At 27.8% G+C, this 22,270-nt stretch overlaps 1 protein-coding gene across 3 annotated transcripts; it reads left to right on the top strand.

Annotated features, from left to right (window-relative positions):
* Positions 1-718: 718 nt before the first annotated feature.
* Dtd (D-aminoacyl-tRNA deacylase) lies at positions 719-22,122 on the top strand. 3 transcript variants are annotated; one of them, XR_006226100.3, is made up of 7 exons: positions 2,394-2,478; positions 3,738-3,828; positions 7,376-7,478; positions 15,552-15,684; positions 18,272-18,363; positions 20,208-20,353; positions 21,416-21,584. XR_006226100.3 is itself a non-coding variant. In XM_016059394.4 (6 exons), exons 1-6 carry the CDS (start codon positions 832-834, stop codon positions 21,464-21,466), a joined length of 513 nt encoding a protein of 170 aa, XP_015914880.1. In that variant the 5' UTR covers positions 719-831; the 3' UTR covers positions 21,467-21,705. The 3 variants fall into 3 exon arrangements, 2 of the variants coding, with proteins under 2 accessions (XP_015914880.1, XP_042906590.1); XM_016059394.4 differs by lacking the exons at positions 2,394-2,478; positions 20,208-20,353 and adding an exon at positions 719-874 and having other exon boundaries at positions 21,416-21,705; XM_043050656.3 differs by lacking the exon at positions 20,208-20,353 and having other exon boundaries at positions 21,416-22,122.
* The last annotated feature ends 148 nt before the right edge of the window (positions 22,123-22,270 follow it).

Here is a 22,270-nt window from a genome sequence, read left to right as displayed (position 1 = left end):
TTGGGAATTTATACCTCCAAAGGGCTTACAATCTCAGGTCGCCTTGCTTCTCATACATCGGTCTTTACAGCCCAGAGGAATTGGCCATTTTCCTAGCCCTCAAATATTGCGTTTAGCAACTACCACTGTATCTGTCTAACGGACTGCCGTTCGATTCTTCTGTCTCTCACAAAAGGCATCCGAAAATCTAAGAAAATCTCTTTCCTTCCGTATATACCAATATCGTGAACTTGTCTCTTAATCCTCGAGCCAAACTCCAATCCATCTACAAATTCTTCCAAGCCACGAATCGCTTCTGACTTTTCAGTCCCGCAGTGGACTGATCGTTAAGACACTGTTCCCAGCAGATTACCGAAGTCAAGCATCACTGGCTGAGGTCAGTGTGAGGGTGGGTGACCACTTGGATCAGTCTGAGTAGAGACCAAGGGTGTGCGGTATTGGTCCTCGTTAAACTGTTCTACCGTAAAGTGCTCGACTTCGCGTGCTGGTCGTCGGGCTACCGAAGCGGGGGTGCCATCCCCTCTGCAGAGGATCAAAATTGTGATGGCACGTCTTCGTATCATCCTCAGGGATGCTTCCCAGATCGTCGCCAATAGCCCATTGTGCAGCTCTAGAGCGACGTAAATGAATCACAACAACGACTACAAGCTCCTGCTATCTGTTAAGCCTCAACCCTAAACTTCATTAATAGAAAATAAAGCTATAAGCTAATGCAAGGAGCTCGTCGTACTATTCAACAATCACAGTATATAGCCAACAAATAAGAAGCGTTGAGCTCATCATTGTTTCAAATACAGAGATTAGAATACCTTCTTTTCTTAATTATAAGAAATGCGAGCATTAATTCAGAGGTGTATGAATGCTAGCGTTTCAGGTGAAACAGAAAAACTGCTTCCAATCTATATACATTTGTTATCTGGGAATATTTTGATATCGTGATCTGTCTCCAGGGACCGATCAAGACTAATTCAGGCTCAAGGCCCACAAAATTTAGGGGCCCCTAGCAAACTATTCTGAAACTAAATTTCTGAAGAGTAGTCCTAACTATAAAAGGAATCTATTGAACTGCATGATTCAAGAGAAGCATTCTAAAAAATTTTGAAAGTAGACAATTGAAGATTATTTTTCTAAGATAAAGTTTACGCATCTAAATATTAAAACATAATATAAACAACAAAACAATGTTGTATGAAAATAAAAATAAGTTTGGTGACCACAAACAATTGAAATCAATGATTTTTGCTAAAAGTCTCTGATTAGCTGAATTATTTTAAAGTTTGCAGCCTTCCATCTACAGCTTTACATATTTGTTAAGAATGAGCTTTTAGTTCTTGTTGGCACTAATCATTTATAAGCGAATATGCATTCTCGTTGTATTTGTTTCAGCCGTTGGAGTAAAAATTGCACCCATTAAAATTCAGCTGTACTTTCGAAATTGATTCCTGCAATGTTTACAGGAGTTTGGTTTATCACACTATAAATAATATTTCAAATGAAAAATGCCTTTTTTGAAATAAACTGTTTCTTTCAGTATATAAATATATTTTTTAATGTAATAATGTGGACTTTTTGCTAATTTTTGAGGCCCCCCAGAAAGTATGGGCCTAGGCGGTAATCTGGCCCTGTCTGTCTCACCAACTGCAATCTCGTAAATACTAGTAAAAAAAAATTTAAACTAGACAATTTTTTTTGACGAAAAGAAAAACATGAGGTTTTTTCGGGGGTGGCTGCATGCTATACAATACGAGGTAGTCCCTCTTTGATGTTCTTTTAAGTTTCTCGCTGGCTGCCAGGAATTGGTGATTTTTCAGCCGTAAATCACGATACGAAAGTTTGGCCTTACTGTTTAATTCAGAATGAGAATAAGTATTGAAAATTGTAAAAAAATGGTTATATCAAAAACTTAACAAACCAAGTGTAAAAACCTTAATGCAAAATTTTAATAGCTATCGCGATTGGTCTTGAAAAATAATTGACTTTTTAAAGGTACAAATAATTTTTAAATGAATTAAATTTCAAAAAAATTTAAGCTATAAATCTATTTGGAGCCTTGGTGTGACGGATCACGATAGGGAAATATTCCCTTTTGATTTTTAAAACCGTATGTTTCAGGGAAAAAATTCATTTCAGTTGTAAAATGAAAGGTTGTAAGAAGTATTTTTTCATTCAGGTTATATACTGAAATTTCAAAATCCATATTTTCTTTGTGTTTCATTTTTATATTGATTAAGTATTCTTGCGTGTGTTTGATAATTTTAAATGGTATTACGAGGATGTATTCGATAACATGTGTTACCAGGAAATATTTTAATTTATGGTATAATTATTTCGTTTGTTTCCTTGTTAGCAGCATTGGTTAAAACATTTCTTTATGTTATATTTAATTTTTATTTGCATAATTCATGCATATGGTATTAAGTTTTTTGTTAAACAAGGTTCACTACATTTACAAAAGTTACTCTTATGCAAGTGATTCAGGTAAATATAAAATTAAATTTAGTTTGTTAGTTTAAAAAGCTGGAAAAATAATTTATATTATGAATAAGTTTTATGTATTTTTACTGAATCAAGGCAAGAAATGCATGCACATCCCCATCCCTTGCTATGAATATTTTATAAGTCTTATGACAAAGGTATTGAAAAATTCTGTAGCATTGTATTAAAATCCCTGATTTGTGCCAATTGGTAAATTAAAGTGGAAGCACTGACATACATGGCAGCTTTATCAAAGTGGTATTACCATGCAGTCAGTGCAAGAGCTCTTTGTTTGGTTGGCAGTAAATTACTCCAAACAACCTAATAATCTCAAAACGAAGCACTCTTTTCATCATCGGTCTTTCTTTCCTGCAATTACTATTATGTATTTTATTATTTTTAATTGTTTTCTTATTGTGATGATTATTTGCGACATGGAAGGAAATAATTTCTGCTCCCCCTTTCCTCACAAAATGAGAGAATATCACCTATGATATTAGAATTTAAAATTATCACATGTTCAATTAAAAAAAATTATATATATATATATATATATATATATATATATATATATATATATATATAGGTATATATATATATATATGTATATATATATATATATATATATATATATATATATATATATATTTATATATATATATATATATATATATATATATATATCTACCTATATATATATATATATCTACCTATATATATATAATATATATATATATATTTTAACATAGTGCTTTTGTATTTTAAATTAGAAATGTTTGTTATTATCAAAAGTATCTTGCACAACAATATTAATACTAGAGAGTTTTGCCGCAGATAGCTCCAAAAAAATTTGCCACAGGGTGTATTACAATATATTTTTGTTTCATGTACATATGGATGGATACTGGTGTGGTTAAAATTATAAAGTAGTGACATACTTTATCATAGTTAATTGTACTATTTACATGTCTCTTTATGCATTAATATTGTATCTAGGTGCTAGGAAATATTAAATTCTGTGGGTTAAAATTATCCTATATCTACTTTTATTATATTTATTTCCTAAAAACAAACAAAATGTTCACTAAAATTTATCTTTAAAAATGGTGTACATTACATTATAATTTGCTTCTTGCTTGAACATGCAATTTACAACCTGTTTCAGCAAGAAATGCAATTATTGTTTTTCATTCAAATTTGTGAATTGCTGACATTTTGATGTTTTATTTATTACTCTTTATTTATTAGATATTTTCCTACAGTTGATGGAGAAACAATCAATAGTATAGGAAGAGGTCTCTGTATTTTTATTGGAATCTCCAGAGATGACACTAGAAAAGATATTGATTTTATGTTAGTGAACTTTTTTTTCTTCTTTCCCTTTACTGTTATAGCATTGTAAATAACACTTTTATAGATTAGTGGAAGTATGTTTTGTGGGTCGTATGTGCTGCATAGCATTTTTAAAAAGTGCTGAATAGTGCTTTGTTGCATGAAGTGTTTTTAAAAAGGACTTAATTTTCCCCTTACAAAAATAATATTTGTTTTCTTTACTATGTCGATTTTCGCTGCGTATTATACAAAACATTGGTTTTCACATTGTTCTATTCAACATTTTCACAATTCATTCAACCATAATGCATTTCTTTGTACCGTAACGTATCGGTCCATTACGTATGAAAGAGCCAATCATGTTTGATGAAATACTTGGGAGTCCGCATGTCCGTCTACTGAGCTGGGTTCTGAGAGATTATTGCACTCTCATGTGCAACTCTGCTGCATTTTGAAAGATATTATCAATTTCGGGCATCATTTTCCATCCTCTGATATCGAACCGAAAAAATTTCTTGATCATTTTTTAATCAACAAAAGTGTTTTTTGTCAAAAACTAGTTATTTTATCATGATAATGTAATGTCTTTTGAAATTATTCTGCATTTTGTTAATGTATATAGTGCTTCAAAATATTTTTAGAGTGCTTAAAAAGTACTTTAAAGGTTCCTATTTTTTATTGAGAGATTTGGCTACGCACCCTGTTGCATATTAAAATAGAGAAGTAAGAAGGATTCTTTTAAAAGCATTCCTCTCATAAAATAACTTTTATCCGAAATCACATTTTTCAAAATCATAATCCAAGAGCATGTTTCTGTTATATCTACCTTTTCTTTTATAAAAGTTTGTGTATCATAATTTCAGTTCAGTATTAGTTCATCTTGATTCTGTCTGTCACAATTTTATCTAGGTATCTCTCTAAAAATTTAGGTTTTTAGAATTGACTTAAGTTGCAATTAATCATAGTTCTTTTTTAAATTTTAATCTCTTGTTACCCAGTTTGTGATCAATATTTGGTACAATTTTATCTGTTAAAGAATATTTTTAAATTATTTTTTCTGTTGTGCATAGATGATTGTGCTCTGGAAAAAATCTGGATTTCTGGATATTTCTCTAACCATGATCCAGAAATCCAAGGTCCAGAAATTTCAAAAAATCATTGATCACATTTATGTATAAAAATTTCTGTATATTTTATTTAAAAATATTAGAACTAGAATTTATACTTGGCATCTCTTTCATTTGTAAATATTTTTTTCTGGTGGAATAATAAATGTGATTAGAGATGAAAGTAAAATTTTACTTAATTATTTATTTAAATTATGCTGTATGTAATTTATTTAGAATTTTATGTTTTGAATCAATGATTTAAATTTATAAAGACATTAATTGTTTGAAATGTGTCATTAATGATTTTACACAGGAAATTTTCAGGATTTTTGAGTTGGACTCACAATTACCCCTGGTTATGTAATAAAGCAGTAAAAAATATAGTTCGATTTACTCTCCTTAGTTACAGTGAAAAATTATAAAGAACTTCAGAAATTTGAGTCAAATAACAGTTTTATAGCATGCCTGATTAACAGAGGGAGTTGAAATGTAACACAATAATTATGTATAACTTGTGTGACAATCAAAGGATTGGAAAACCTTCCATATTTGTTTGTTTTTATTCTTTACATTCATTATTATTAAATATGACCTTTTTTGTATTCATTCTACATTAAACCATTCTGCCGTGCTTAGGGTTGGGTGAGGTGGGCCATTGCCCCTGGACCGCATTCATTCAGGACTGATTAATAGTTACATCACAAGTTTTTCTTAAAATCTTATTTTTACTATTCCTTGGTTATATAATTTATACAAGATATTTTAGTTTATATTTCCAAATATGTCTAATTTCAGTTAATGTTCCTTTATATCAGGACTGTAACTTTTAGAATAACAGTATGGAACTTTTTGTCGACTTCTAGCCTCATGGAAATAAGAACTGCTTCAGAAAATGTTTAGAAAAATTAAAAAGCATGATTTAAAAATCTTCATTCACGTGAATGTCCTTGTTAATGACATTAGATCCTCACCACTTCTCCACAGCACATGGTAATTCAATTTGCTCTGATTTGCTCATCTTGACCACTGCTGTAATTTCATCTTTTTACTCTCTTAACTACTGTGATTTTTTTCTAGTTTTGTTTCTTACCTTTATTTTTCGTTGGCAGCGTTGTGTTTCATACTTCAAAGCACTTTTGTTTCATTTCATTCACAACTTTTAAAAAATGCTGACTGTTATTTCCAATTTGTTAATTTTTAAAAAGAATGAAGTTTTTAATCAAGTGACATCTTGAGTGATTCAGTTGTGCCTTAGGCATGCAAGGTCTTAATAGCATGCAGAGACCCTGAATATGCATTGAGGCACACAAATGTTTCAGTCCCTTATAACACGTCATACTGTTTAAAATGGAACTAAAAAACTTCACATACATAAAATAAAGCATTTTTTAAGATATGCAATAATTTTAACAAACTTAAGTGCATTTTGACTATCAAAAGAAACACAATCCATCTAAAAACTTCATTGAAACGTAGAAAAAGGGATTTTGATTGCCTTTTTAAGCTTTCTTGGTGATAAAACTATTCAAATTATTGTTCTTTGCATGATAATCAATCACTATTTATGAAAAGAAAAACAAACTGTGCTCTTTATACAATAGCATATATTTATTTAAAAAATATATAAGTCAATTTTTTTTAAAATTCTTATAATGCAATTTACAAAGAGTAAGATTCTCAAGAGTGCCTGGGGTTCCTGGCTGTGCCTATGCGTAAAGACAGTAATGACCTTGGAATTTTTTAATTTAATTTTCTGGAATTATTTAATTTCAGTCATGGTTTGCTTTGTAATTCTTAATCCTTATCCCTTAGAAGCAGGTTTGGGGTTTTGGACGTCCTAAACCGGTTTTGAACTGAGCTTTTGGGTTTTACTTTCTTAAAACTGTCCTAAATTAACTAAAACTGTCTTAAAGTGTTCATAACCTTGAACATTGGTAAAAGGTAAAAATTTGATATGTGTAACCATTGTAAACATAATAATTACATATATTAATAAATATATATTATACTTTTTATACAACTTGCTTTAACTTATTAAAGGAAAATAATATAATAGGAAAAGATTTATAACTTTTGAAGCTCCACAGTTCATTGAACAACAAAAGTGAATCCCTTAAATATGAATAAATATGCTCTTAATACAGATAAATTATGTTTTTGCAGACGGATAAATAAAGCAATGTTAAAGATAATAATAAAGTACTTGTCTTCATTTTGTTTCTACTTCAAAAATTAACATTTTATTTTTCGCTATATTATTTTTAAATATGTGACATAATTTGAGTGAATAAGTTTTGGACAGGATGGTTTAAACTGTGGATTAATCCTTTCTGTCCTAAATCTTGCCAACTCTGCTTAGAAGTTAATCACAACTTTAACAGGTCACCATGTATAAGTATTAATATTATATTATCACAAAAGATTCTTTGTAATAATTGGTGAATCTTTTTTTTTTTAAGGGTGAGAAAATTATTGAACCTAAGATTATTTGATAATGATGAAAATAAAAGGTGGAGTCTCAGTGTTTTGGATAAAAAGTATGAAGTTCTGCTTATTAGTCAAGTAAGTACTTATTCTTGTCTCACAGTTCTGAGTCTTTTAAATTTCTTATAGCACTTGCAAACAAAATAAAATGTGTTTTTCTAAGCAGTATTTAATTTAAAATTCTAATGTATAAGTCATTAATACTCACTGTCAGCAGAAATACTCACTAAATTCAAGGGTGCCACTCTGGGGACTGAAATTAGTCTTGAGAAAAATCAATAGACTAATAAATTCTAGCAATTAAATTAAATTTTCCTAATTTAATTAAATTAAATTAGAAATTTATAATTTTTTTGATAAAAGTTTAAAAAAATAGTACATTTTAATGAAAACATATTTTTTTTTTATTTTTATTTTTTTTTTTTTTTATTTAGAATTATGCAAATTGATCTAGTAATGATGACACACTGCAATGAAAGAATGGTGTCAGGACTTTTATTTATTTTATTTTTGTCAGCCACACTAAATCTTATTCTTAAATTCCTGACAAATGGTATTGATTATCTGCCTGTGTAACCAAAATTTGTATGATTTCTGAATTTAAATCTGCTTCCCCCCCCCCAGCCTATTGACATGCTGGCCCAAGTTACATCAAGATTATTACAAAGAAAGAAAAAATTATAATGCTAGTACAAAATATAAGTAATAAAGTGAAAAATAGAGACATGAATAATTTCAGGAAAAAGTTAGTTGTTCAGTAATAGGTGTTAAAAGATATACAAGGTTAGCTGTTATTTTTGTTTTGTTTTCTAAAATTAAACATAAAATAAAGAAGAAATATTTTTTAGAAAAATAACCAAGTGATTGATTTAATTGTAGGCTATTATCAAGGAAAGATAAATTTTGGTGACAGTGAGTTATAAATTTCTAAAAGTCCGTTAAACAACACTAGACACTATTATTTGGTTAAAAAATAATAAGTTCAGTCTTAAAAATTTTTTAGAGTGGCACCCATGACTAAATTTAATTATGTACGAATAAACAACCAATATATACAATATGCATTCACATTTTATTAATAAATTATTCTATGTTCCCTTTGCAATTTAATGTTTCTTTTGTAATTAACAAAATTTTTTATCAAAATAATATTAACAAGCAAAAATAGGATTCATAAATATTAAATAAAATACATTTTTGGTACTGGTTAAAATATAAATTTAGTCTCAAGTGTCATGTCCACTTCATTAAACTAAAAATTTAAAATAGCAGAAAGTCTCTCTTTATTTCTTAAAAGAAGTGAAGTATTTAAATGTAACAGAAACAATTCAATTCCTAATTGATTTCACAGTTTGAACTGAACTAATCAAAAATCAGAAAATATTCTTTTGATTCCAGCTGCTATAAGAGAAGCAGTGAATAATTGAGTAATTAGATTAAATGTTTGGGTTTTCAACTAATATTCTAAATTATGATTTTTTTTTTAAACCAAATTCTGGGTTTACTATTCTAAACTTTATCTTTAAATACAGATTTTTTTAAAGGGTAGGGTCAGGTGGAATGAAGTGGGTATATGTTTAAAAAAATATCTATTTTCTCCTTTTAAGTTGAAATAATTTATTTAATATTTTTAGAGACATTTACTGGAATTGTGGCAAGCATTTTTATTTTACTTTTAGAAACTGATAAAAAGAAATTTAATGTTTTTTAAACCATCTGTTTATGATAAACTTATAAAATTTTAGTTTAAACTGTTGATGAACTTTCATTAAAAGCTGTCAGAAACTATTAATTTTAGTTCAAACTGGTAGAGAAACGTGTAAAGAACAGATCTACTTAGAAATTAAAGAATAAATTTCAAAATTCTATTTATTATGAATTGTTTTGTGAGGTGGGCTTAAGTGGGTATATGGTTAGGCATAGCTAAGCGTTGTATGAATAGAAATATTTTTTTTACTTCTGTATTAGCTCTTGTAAGTATCTAATGCTCTATATTTTATAATGAAATAGCTAAAAAATAATTTACTTGTTTGGTTATTACCCGTACATAGTAATTTTGAAGCTGAAAACAAAATTTCTTTTCAATTTTATTTTTTAAAGGGAAGAATGATAGAGGGAATATCAATACAACAGAAATATTACAATTAAACAAATCACCAAACTAGCATAATGGTTAGACTTAATGAGCAGATTTAAAGATACAGATCAGAGCCGTTTTTTAGGATTGACCCAGGGCCCCGAATTCCAAAAGGGCTCTGGAGTTTATCACATTTAGTTTTTTTTTCTTCATCCTAACTGATTTGTTAAAAAAAAAAGTAATTAGTCAGAAAGATTAAGATGAAATATTAAAGGAAATAATTGGTTCAGCCATATGTCTCATCAATAACGACATGTTACTAATGATGGTATAATATGTTCTTGTAGAAGGGGACTTCTAAAGATAACCTGAAATTTGATTTTTAATGGGGTGGTTCGTTTTACTCATTTACTGCACCAGCTATACAATTCTGGGAAAGGGCATTTTTGTCTGCCATTCAACAACAGTGGAACAATGCTTTATGTTTCTTCTTATTTTTGAAAAATTAAAATTTTTATTTGACATAAAATTTGAATTATGTGTTTAAAATAATGCTTGTTTTTCTTTAATGTATTGATCTTACCTGATTTGTGAGAGGCATTGATTCTTATAAATCTAATACAAATAAAAGTTTTAAAAGCAAACTTAGTAAATGGATATTTTTCTTTTAAATAAGAACAATATAAAATTATTATTTGTACAATTAAAATAATTATTATGAATAAGTAACAATCTAAAATGTTTAAATTTAATGAATAAAATATATTAATAATAATTCTATATATATATATTGAAAAAATTCATTTGTGAAATTAAAAAAAATTAACTGCTGTTAATAAATATATTATTATTAAATAAAAATTCTTTTATGACGACATTTTTTGCTTAGAAAATATATTAATATTATTGTTAAAGGAAATTTTCCTTAGTGTAAATTTAAAGAAAAATAATGAAGGAATTATGAGACTGAAACACTAAAAAATTTAAACAAATACTTCTATGTAAATAGATGGTATAACAGGAGAATGAAAAAGTAGTTTGTATCAGAAAATTATGTAGTAATTTTGTATTGTAAATAATAAAACTTCTATCCCTACCTATCCTTTATAAAAAATTTAATCTTCAGCCTTGATTGAAATTATGGACATAAAAGTCACTTTTTACATTTTAATAGTTTGCTTTTACATATCTAATGTTTCTATGTTCTTAGTAGATGATTAAAAAAAATTTTTGACTGCAAGTTAAAGGAATATCAGTAGTTTAAAAATAAGAGAAGTGTTTAATCAAGGAAAGAAATTTGGAAGAATTATTTCTATAAACTTTTCAGAGAAAGCAACTCAGTAGTGTTTTAACCCTTTCAGCATCAATGACCTCACTTAATATCATTTGTATTTTCTCTTTATTTTAGTCCAGAAAGTTTTTCATGTATTTATGTTATTTTAGTGAGTGGATTATGTTAGAGAGGATGAACAGTTTTGGGATTTCTTTATTTTTTTAAATTCTAATCATCTAGCTTTAAAATCTTTAAAATCATCTAGCTTCTCTTTCTCTCTCTCTCTCTCTCTCTCTCTATTTTTAACGGAAAACATAATATCATGTTCTGTAGTACAATTAGTTTTTAAGTTTTCGTTTGTAATTTGAAAAAAGTACTTCAAAGAAGTACTTGAACAGTGCTTGGAAGACAAAAAGTATGAGGGCATTGAGCTATTATTCCCTTATGTTTTCTTCTTTTTTTTTACTTTTTTTAAAATTTAAAACAGATTGAATAATTTGTCAATCATGATTATTGAATGTGGTGCCTGGCAGGATATTAATTTAACTGATGTAGCAGAAGACTTCGTCTCTCAAAAAGCCTGAAAAGTACTGTTACCTTAAACTTTTAATACAAATAATGTATTAACTCTTTTATAGTAATGTATTTGTTTTTCAACCTTAAAATAAAATTATTCAAAATTCAAATTAAATTAAACTTTAAAATTAAACTTTTTTTAATTACTTTTTTACACTTTTAATTACCACTGTAGATATTAATTTTTACACTCTCATTTACTTTTTCAAATAAGCCAAAAACTATTAAATTTTTTTGCATTTTGATGAAATTGTGCAGAGTTCAGCAAAATATATTTTATAAGAAGTAAAACCCAATTTGGAAAGCCATGAACATTATATCTAATAATAAGGAAAAAATTTATTTAATAGCATTTTTTTTTTCTAAAGCAATATTTCCATATGTGTTTCAGGGAAATATATACTAATTTTAGAACTATACCCACTTAACCTCACTCTGGGGATAAAGTGGGTATATCAAAACATTTTTTTAATGCATTAATGTAAGAAAACAATCTAACAAAATAGATAATTTATGCGTCATATTTAATCTTCTATATGAATCCAATGTATATAAAATGCGTCAAAATTTTCAATAAAATAAATTTAATGGTTAGGTTTCAGAGCCTTCTTTTTAAAAAAGCTTGACTTTATAACCCATTTACTCCATCTGAGTAGATGAGAGCAGGTACTGTCTTTGATAAGTATCTTGAACATACTCAATACATTTTTTTATCTGTATTTATTTATAAATTTTTTTTAATAATATGTAATATATATCCATTGAAGTATTTTAACACACCCTGAAGGATTTACAATCTATAAGAATTATACAATAAGTATCATGTGTATGCATATTACACATAATTTAAATAAGATAAGTAAGTTTAGATAAGTAACATATTACAATTTAACCTTGTATTTACATTGCATTTTTAATCTTTTATTTTTTCATGTATTTAATTCATTTGTTCATAATTTTGTTTGCAAAAATCAGTTTACTGAAATATATTTTACGTTATACAATTTCTGAAAAAGTTACTATGTTATAAAACGTTAATATGAATTGAAAATAACAATTTGGTTTGATAATCGCAAAGAAAATGGATCAGCGATAATAAAATGTGATAACCTACTTAGTGGGTATAAAATTTTGTTATGTCTTATTAAATTGCATCAGTAAGTGATGATTTTACCGAAGAGTTCAAAGAGTCAAAACTCAACACTGGCCTAAGACGCTAGTTTACGATCCTTTTGCTAGCCAAAGCACAAAGAAGTATAATAATTAAAATTTGTTCATACTTCCGAGCGATATTCCAACTTAAGATATTTTGCATTGTTTTAGATCCACTTTTGTTAATGACACTTTTTTTTCAACAATGAGGTTTATAAAGATTTTACCATTCGCATTTTTAACTGATAGCAATTTAGAAAACTAGTTAAGGTGTGCAATGTCTAACTTAAAAATATATTTACAGAAATAAGTTGAAAGAAATAATAAAAAAAATCTCATTAATTAAAAAGTCATCTTATTTAAATCCCAGTATAACAAAGAAATCTGATTTATTTTATTTTTTTAAAAAAGCATGTTTTGCGTGGTATTGTTTCTCGTCATCAAAGCGGTGCGTTCAACTATTTGGGTGGGCCAGACCTGCTCTATTCCATATTAAAAAAAGTTCTTCAATGACCTTACTTTATTGGGGCCGGGATAGCCTGGTTGTAAAGACACTGGGCCCATGTCCAAGAGTTCGTGGGTTCGGTCCCAGGCCGACCCAAGACTCCCTGTGTAGTAAATGGTGACTGATGCACGTTAAATCTGTCGAGTCACAAAGTCCTTCCTCTAAGTTCCCATAACAAATCATACCTCTGGGTAATTAATCCAGGAGTTTCCTTGTCTTCTGGATTGGTTCAAGATTACAAGGTTACGGAGTGGAACATCAGTAGTCGTAAACCCAAAAATTGGATCGGCTGTTCAATGACAGATATAAGATAAAAAATTACCTTACTTTAGTGTTATTTTCTCAATTTGTTAAAATTGTCCTTTATCACTGATTGATTTATATTGCAATACCTCTTAATATAATATTTATTTTTGTTACTTAACCATTTGAGTGCTGAAGAGTTTTCTTATATATATGCTAATAGTGCGGAATGAAATGCGTAGTAATTTTTTTGGGAGAACAATTGAAATGGTTATAATGAACATCAACTTCCGGAGCACTTGGTACAAAACAACTTTCAGACACTTTCAGTACAAAATAAACGACGCACTCAAACGGTTAATTGTATGTATTGCTTGAAATACTCAGAAGGAGTAAAAAAAATTTATCATATGCATTTTGTATTTAAATTACATTTTTAAATAGATAAAATGTCATAACTTTCCCTTATCCTCAACACAAAAATCCTGAACCATTTAAGTAGTTTATTATATTAGTTATGAAAATGTTATACATTATGATGAATGCATATTCTGATATGACTGTCTATTTAAATATGTATTATCAATATTCTATTTATATAGTTTGTTCTAGACATCATTTTGCATTCCCCCCCCCCCCCGCAGTGCAAAAAGTGCAAATAAGGCACTATAGATGGCTCTTAAATAAAATATAACTTCAATGAACACTCTTCTCTATACATAACTGCCAACTGTACTGGATTTTACCAGTTTCTCCTGGTCTACTGGTTTTATTTAAAAATTCTCCTGGTTTTTGTACATTTTAGGAAATTCCCTAAAATTTAGTAATTTCTCTTAAAAAATCCCTATTGAACTAGAATTTCTGCACAGATTATTGTTTGAATAATTAAATAAGTAGGTATTACTAATACATAATGAAGTGAACCTCATTTATGGAAATCAGTTCAAAACTTTTTTTTTTTGTTCAGTTTATTTTTTATTCGCAGCTCTCTTTTTAAATCAATTAAAGAAATTTTTTTACAATGTTTGATGAATTAAATGCCTATTAATATTCGAAATTATGAGTAAACATTTGAAGTATGCTTAATGTCTATTATGACTGGAAAATACTGCAGTTTTACTATAAAAAAATCTAAAATTCCCTAAGTGTAAGATACTTAGTATGTGTTGCAACAATTATCATAAAATTTATATTATTTCGTAAAATCTAATGGATTTTTTCCTATCCATGTTGGCAGCTATGTCTATAAAACAGTGAAGTTTTATTGCATAACCATTTCTTTTCCGATCAATAAGCAATTTCACTTTTAAAATATCTCTGTGTGTGTGATTACTGTCACCGTAATTTTCTTCTATTTTATTGCAAGAAGTGAAAAAATTTTGATTTGAATATTTTTGTAATTACTGTCCCTGTACACAAAACACATTTTAAAATAACAAACAAGAGTTTTAATTTAATATGAATTTACAATTTGTGGTATTAAAGTAGTATAAAAATATAAGTGATAAAAAGTTGTTTTTTTGCAATGGAAAAGTAAATATTTTTATGAAAGCTTTTAATATTTCTTCAAAATTCTAGATATAATCTATTTCTTTAAAAAAATTAGTTTAAATTTAAACGTTATTTAAAATGTTTTTCTCTAATTACTTCTTATTTTTTGAAACAAAATTTTTTTTAAAAAGATATTTATATTTTCTTTATGCGCTTTTAAAGTAAGGCGATAGTAGTTATAGTTTTCCAGGTCAATACAATTTATAACTGCCAGTAGATTTTTAAAGTTTTTTTAATTGCTGGTTATTGATTTGTATACTTAAATGTATGGTCCTAAAGTAAAAATTAGCAACATCAAGTTAATTATGAGATGAAATTTCCGTAATTGTCTTAAAATGTTTTCAAAAATATCACTTTAAAAATGGTTTTTGAATTTGACATACATATTCATCAAGTTATAGACTAATTTTTATTTAATAATAACTTTAAAAAAAAAATTTTTTAAATTATTGAAATTAGTATTAAACTTATTGCAATGCAAAATTGAAGGAGGCTATTTAAAGAAAGCAGATTTTTCATATCTGGCATTCTGTTGGATGACAGTACAAGAACACTCTCGAAAACTGCAAGGCAGAACCTCTTCGTTGTGATCTCACATCCTTCATTATATTTTTTTTTCATTCACAATCACCCGAGAAAATTAACATTGTGGACTCCCCCTTAAACATTTTGTTAAGAAATGAAATATTGCTTATATTTCTTTAAGGTCTCTGTAAAATAAGCATAGTTTTACACATATATTTTCTCATACTTAAATTATTTTTATTTTAACAGTTTACACTTCATGCAACTTTGAAAGGTAACAAACCTGATTTTCATTTGTCCATGGATCCTGAGAACTCTCAGAAATTTTATTCTGATTTTGTGGCTGCAATGAAGCATGCTTACGATGACCAACACGTCAAAGGTAAGCACCAAATCCATATTACTTTTGAGAAATTTAAAAAAAAATTTTTTTTTTCATTTCTTGGTAATTAATTAAATGCTCAGTTGGGTGTGCAAGGATAAAAAATCTATCCTTCATGAAAATTTTTATGTGTAGGACAAAATATGTTTTGAGTTCTGATTGACATGGACAGGCCTCTTACATTACTTAATTCTTCGCATTAGCAAGAGGACGTAAAGATCACAGCTTCCCTTAAAAAGCAACCAAATGTTTCCAATTTATGAAAGATTTGTTATGAGGAAACAAGGTGAAGAGTTTCATACACATTTCTAATAGTGAATCTATAAAACGTCAGAAAATTTCATAAATGGCTATAAAAATATTAATAAACAACTCTCCAAAGTTTAAATATCATGGGATTTTCCAGTATATTACTGGATTTTGCCAGTTTCTTCTGGTCTACTGGTTCAATAAAAATTCTCCTGGTTTTTGTTCATTTTAGAATCTTCCCTGAAATTCAGTAAGTTTCCTTAAAAAATCCATTTTGAAATAGAATTCTTCTGCAGATTATTGCTTGCTTGAATGTTTAAATAAGCACCACTGACACATAATAAAGCGAGCTTCAATTATAAAATTCATTGATAAATTAAATGCCTATTACTATTCAAAATTATGAATATACATAATACCTAACTCTTCAAGATCATTTAATGTCATCACAACTGGAAAATCAATCATAACTGGAAAATATTGCAGTTTTTCTATTTTGATGGCTATAAAAATCCTTAAAATTTCCTATGTGTAAAATATTTAGTATATTTTGCAACAATTATCATGAAATTTATATTTAATAAAATCTACTGGAATTTTTCCTATTCATGTTGGTAGCTATGCTATTAGGCAGCCTAGTGGTGGTGAATGCTTTTACAGGTTTGCCACTCCACAGGGAAAACCTGGAAAATACAGGAAATTTAAAAAATCATCTAAAATAACAGGGAAAATGCAGGAGATTTAGAATTTTTTCTTATGTAAAACAAGGAATTTTTGTCTTTTAAGAAATGCAGACCTCTCAAAGCGTAATCTATGGGATATATAAACATGATAGATCAGTGAATTATTAATTTATTATGCAAGGTGCGTAGCGTTTTTAAAAAGTGCTTATTTTCGATTTTTATTTTTTAAAAGCCCTTAAAGGTGCTTTTTTCATTGCATATTTTTTAAAAGTGCTTGATTTTTGATTATGTCGATTTTCGCCATGTACTTTTTTAAAGCATGCTTTTCACATTGTTCTAATCAAAATTTTCATGATTCAGTCAACCACAATCTATTTCGGTTTACTGTCTGTCGTTAGCATATGAAAGCTAAAGATAGCATTTTGCAAAAGATTCTCTATTTCAGACTTCATTTTCCACCCTCTATATATTATACCAAAAGCTCTCTCGATGATTTTATAATGGCTTATATAATCAAGAAAAGAGTTCTTTGTCAGAAACTAATTATTTTATCTTGATCATGTAAAGTCTTTGAAAATTATTTTGTATTTTGTTAATGTGTATTGTATTTAAAAGGTGCTTATTTTTTGTCGAAATATTTGGCTTTGTACTGTTTTAACATTATTTTAATTATTTAATTTATTTTAGCATTATTTTAATTATTTAACTTAATGTAGCATTATTTTAGTTATTTAATTTATTATAGTATTATTTCAATTATTTAATTTATTATAGCATTATTTCAATTATTTAATTTATTATAGCATTATTTCTTTTATGTTGAGCTGTTCCCTATTTCACTTTTCCAGCAACTAAAACTAACCTCGTTATCCTAATACAGCTCACAAGAGCGCAGTAAATATGTGTTTCCTCTTAATGTATTCATAGCTGCCAACTCTACTGGATTTTGCCAGTTTCTCCAAGTCTACTGGTTTAATTAAAATTCTCTTTGTTTCTGTACTTTTTAGAAAATTTTCTAAAGTTGACCAAGTTTCCTAAAAAATTCCCTTTTGAAATAGAATTTTTGTACAGATTATTGCTTGTTTAATTTTTTAAATAAGTATTACTAATACATAATGAAGTTTTTTAACTATCTTTGATGAATTAAATGCTGGTTAATATTCCAAATTATGAGTAAACATAATACTTAACATTTCAAGTATATTTAATGTCAATTGATAACTGGAAAAAATTGTAGTTTTTCTATTTTGATGACTATAAAAATCCTTAAAATTCTCTATGTGTAAACCATGATAATTGTTTACTGGATTTTTTCCTATCCGTGTTGGCAGCTATATGTATTGCGTATAATATGTGCAAGAGGGAAAAAAGGGAATTTTTTTATAATCTGCTTATAAAACTGATGTAATTTTTTACATGTTTGGCTGTTAGTCATTGACTATTGGAAATCGTAGACTATATCTGACATGAGAAGAAATGAATCTCATAAACTAATTGATAAAAAAGAAAAAGTTTTTATCCCGTGTGTTATTTTTGGATCTCTTTAAATCAGATCTCTCTATAATTAAGTTAGACATGACATATCAGTTTGAAATTCAAATGTAGACATTGAATAGCCCCATAACGTTCATTAACTATCTCTTAATTCATTTTAGATGGTAAATTTGGTGCCTATATGCAAGTAAACATTCAGAATGATGGCCCTGTAACAATGAGTATAGAGTCCAATGAAAATAAAAAGATAAATGTAAGTTTTCTTATTTTACTTATAACCTATGTTTTTTTTAAAAAAATTCTTAATGTATTTTGTTTTTATTCCTTTCACAAAAAAAAATATTTTTCACATTCTCAGCAGGGTTGGGGTTTTAGACGTCCTAAAATGATTTAGGACTGAACATGTCGGTTTTACTGTCCTACGTTGACTAAAACTGTTTTAAAGTGTCCTAAGCCTTGAACATTAGTAAAAGGTAAAATTTCTATATGTCTAACCATTGTACACATAATAATTACATATATTTAAAAATATTTCAGACTTTTCATACAATTTGCTTTAACTTATTAAAGGAAAATAGTATAATAGGAAAAGATCTATAACGTTTGAAGCTCTACAATTCGTTGAACAACAAAAATGATTGCATTATCCCTTAAATATAAATAAATATGCTTTTAATACTGATAAATAATGTTTTTGCATAAGGATAAATAATGCAATATTGAAAATAATAATAAATTTTGTTAATAAAATAAAAACATGTCTTTGTTTTGTTTCTTGTTCAAAAATTATCCTTTTATTTTTCACAATATTTTTTTTAAAATTGTGACATAATTTGAATAAAAGGATTTTGTTCAGTTTAAGACAAAGGGGTTTTTGACAGGATTAACCCTGTAAATTAAGTAAATAAAGTATTATGTAACCCTGTATAATTAAGTTAAAACCCTTGTTTAAACCTTGGATTAATCCATTCTGTTCTAAACCTTGCCAACTCTGGTTCTCAGTTTTATTTTATTTTTTTATTTTATTTTATTAATTTTATTCTGTACCAATTAAACTTCAGAATGAAAGTCTCAAGGGAGTTTTTTTAATCTGTTAGCTTTCACAAAACTCCCTAAACCTCAATAATTTTTATAATTTTTATTTATTATTAAATTTTATATATTTTATTATTATTATTTTATTTATTATTGATATTTATTATTAGGTATTTCCAGAAAAAATGTTCTTCTTATGCAATATATGAATATGTTTTTTTAATATGTTGCAATTAAAATGAATATTACTTATCTGTATAAATATTACTTATAAATACAAAGTAGGCCTTGACCCTCTATGGGGTGTCGCGCCGCTGAGTTTAGTTTTACTGTGCTAGTAGTATGTAGGGGACATGTTTTACTTCAGCCTGTCGTGATCTGGAACAACATGGGTATTTCCCATAGGGAGGAAAGTGAAGTGATAAAGTTTAATTTGCGTAGCAACGGGAGGGATTTTCAGAAGGTCTGAGTATCGATCGGTTTACTGTTGGGGTCCGGAACAGTCGTCGTTTTCGTCGACAGTTGTTTGTTATCTAAATTGTTCATTCGTTTGTTTCATCTAACTGAACGCCAATGATTTCCGGTTCTAATAACCCGGTTTGTCTCGCCAGAAATATCAAATATCAAAAAGTGTTCTGTTAGAGCAGATGTGGAGCAAGAAAATTATAGTAGGGTCGGGGTACAAAAATAAAATGCGCAAAGCGAACTCGTCAGAACACTAAAGCGAAGCATCATAAAACTGTGCAAGGATATATTTTCCTAAAAAAAAGTTAAATAATCAATTATCATATCCATGTGTGTTTACATCGTACATATCTTTAATAATGCGCCTATCTACTATAAACATCTGCTCATTTGAATCCTTGCAAACAAATAATAACAAAGTGTGAAGGAAATGAACACACAAGCGATTTTGAAATAAGTTATATAAATATTACCGCAAAGATTTTGCTTCATTTTCATGATGAATCGAAGAATCATCAATGAAAGTTTATTTATTTTTCCCTCTTTTAAAATAATATACATATCTATGTTAAATATTTATTACATTTATTTCAACAGATCCTACATTTAACATGAGGTTTTTTTATTTAATCTACAATATTATGGCAGAAGGTCTGTGGATTGGAATAACTTGACAGACGATGAAAAATACATACTCAAATATGGTTCCTTTCTGCCTGATATACCCTCATTGCAATAGAAAGGTAGGGTTTTTTTTTGTATAATTGAATGCTTCGTGCAAAACAAAACATTCACGCAATCCGATCAGATGAGACGAAAACAAACAACTCTCGACGAAAACGACGACTGTTCCAAACCCTGACAGAAAACTGATCGATACTCAGACCCTCTGAAAGTCCCTCCCGTTGCCACTCAAATTAAACTTTATCACTTCACTTCTCTCCCAATGGGAAAATCCCATGTTAAACTGCATGCAACTGTTCCAGATTGTGACATGCTGAAGTTGAACATGACCTTTACATACTACTAACACTGTCAGGTCATACTGCAATATTAAACTGGAATTTTTAAAAATATGTCTGGAAATTTTGTTCATGTATTTGAGTAGCAACCCCGTAAATTCCTTTTTTTCAAATTAAGATGTGTGGAGCTAAACTTTTCCTTATATTCACTGGTAAATACTTTTTGGATGCTTAAGAAACAATTAAAACTGATACTTTTCTTGTAATACAAAATGAAAATTCAAATCATTTTTTGAATAAAGTTGATAAGTTGGAAAATCAATGTAAGAAACAAATAAGATTGCCGATTTTTGTTTGTTATCAATCTCCTCTAAATTGTTCAGTCAGTTATTAGTTATTTACTCTTCAAGAATTTTTTATTTCAATTTGAAAAAAAGTAAATACATTTTTCGAACTTCGCCTCAACTATAATATTTTTTCTTCCTTTACAACGTTGTTTTATTTTATAAAATAATTTGTTGTATTGTGAATATATTGTGTGTATAGAAGTTATTAAATATAAAGAAAGTATATAAAATAATATATAAGAAAACGCAAATAGAAAATGTCATGGATTTTCATCAAAAAAATTTCTTAACTAATAACTACTCTTAATGTGAACTAATTTACCCTTTAAGTGGATGTTAACAAGGTTTGACTTTATTTTATATCTGTCATCATACAATAAACATCTTTATGCAATTTTCTGTACTGGTAACTCTGTATATTTCCCTGTCTTATGAAATATACATTGTGGTAAATATTTTTCTGAACTCTTTCTTAGAATTTAATTTTTGATTACAGAAGGAAACTGAACAAGAAAATAAGAAATCACTAGAAAATGCAGTGAGGTAAAAAGAAATGTCATCATCGATAATTTCACTATTTATAAATAAAAGATATTTCATTTAAAAATTACATTTTAGTAGTATATCTTCAAATAAAAACTGCAAGCAATATGTGTAACACATAAGTTTTATTCATTGTTTATTCCTCTTTAAGACAAAAGCAACTATTCTTAAAGTTGTGTCCAAAAACTGTATATGGAAATATTTGTTTAAAAATTGAAGATTAAATAAAAATTGTTTCTAAAATTGAAGATTAAATAAATACATCACCTTATATTTAATTTTTGGAATTCTCAAGTTTTTACAAATTATTTCAAGTTGGAAAATCGGTTCTGAAGAAAAATTTTGTCTGCCATGTTCAAAATTTGTTTTTCTTTAGGAACAGCTTTTAAAAACTTACACAGTTCTACTCCTTAATCTTCAATTGTTTGGGACTAATTTATGTATGAAAGTTTCTATGCTAATATTGAAAGAAAAAGTATAATAATTCCAATAAATAACGTGTGGGAAAACTGGTTTTGCATGCATTAAAAACAAAGTAGTGTTTTATACACAGAATTGAGTTTACGGTCAACTAGAGCATAGTCATTTAATTTCAATATAATATTTTATACATATTTATGTATTAACTGGAGTAGTTGATTAAACTATTAAGAGATTGTAGTTTCAATTTTATTTTCTTTGAACATCAAAAGTTGTTATAATTATTGATGCTTTCCTCTTCTCTTAAAATAACTGAAACAATTAGTGTAACGATGACATGGTTCATTAGCGTTTTTATGAAGTGCAAATTGTAAGCATTTTAAAAGAT

Source organism: Parasteatoda tepidariorum, chromosome 5 (assembly GCF_982258835.1).
Source record: "Parasteatoda tepidariorum strain Cologne lab strain chromosome 5, Ptep-v5.0, whole genome shotgun sequence".
Classification (NCBI taxonomy): Eukaryota; Metazoa; Arthropoda; class Arachnida; order Araneae; family Theridiidae; genus Parasteatoda; species Parasteatoda tepidariorum.
This window is presented reverse-complemented; position numbering and strand designations above follow the sequence as displayed.

Coding starts and splice junctions, on each gene's coding strand:
- Dtd (XM_043050656.3), top strand. CDS start 2,403: ATGCATATGGTATTAAGTTTTTTGTTAAACAAGGTTCACTACATTTAC. Junction 3,829..7,375: donor AGAAAAGATATTGATTTTAT/GTTAGTGAACTT, acceptor TTTTTTTTTAAG/GGTGAGAAAATTATTGAACC. Junction 7,479..15,551: donor AAGTTCTGCTTATTAGTCAA/GTAAGTACTTAT, acceptor TTATTTTAACAG/TTTACACTTCATGCAACTTT.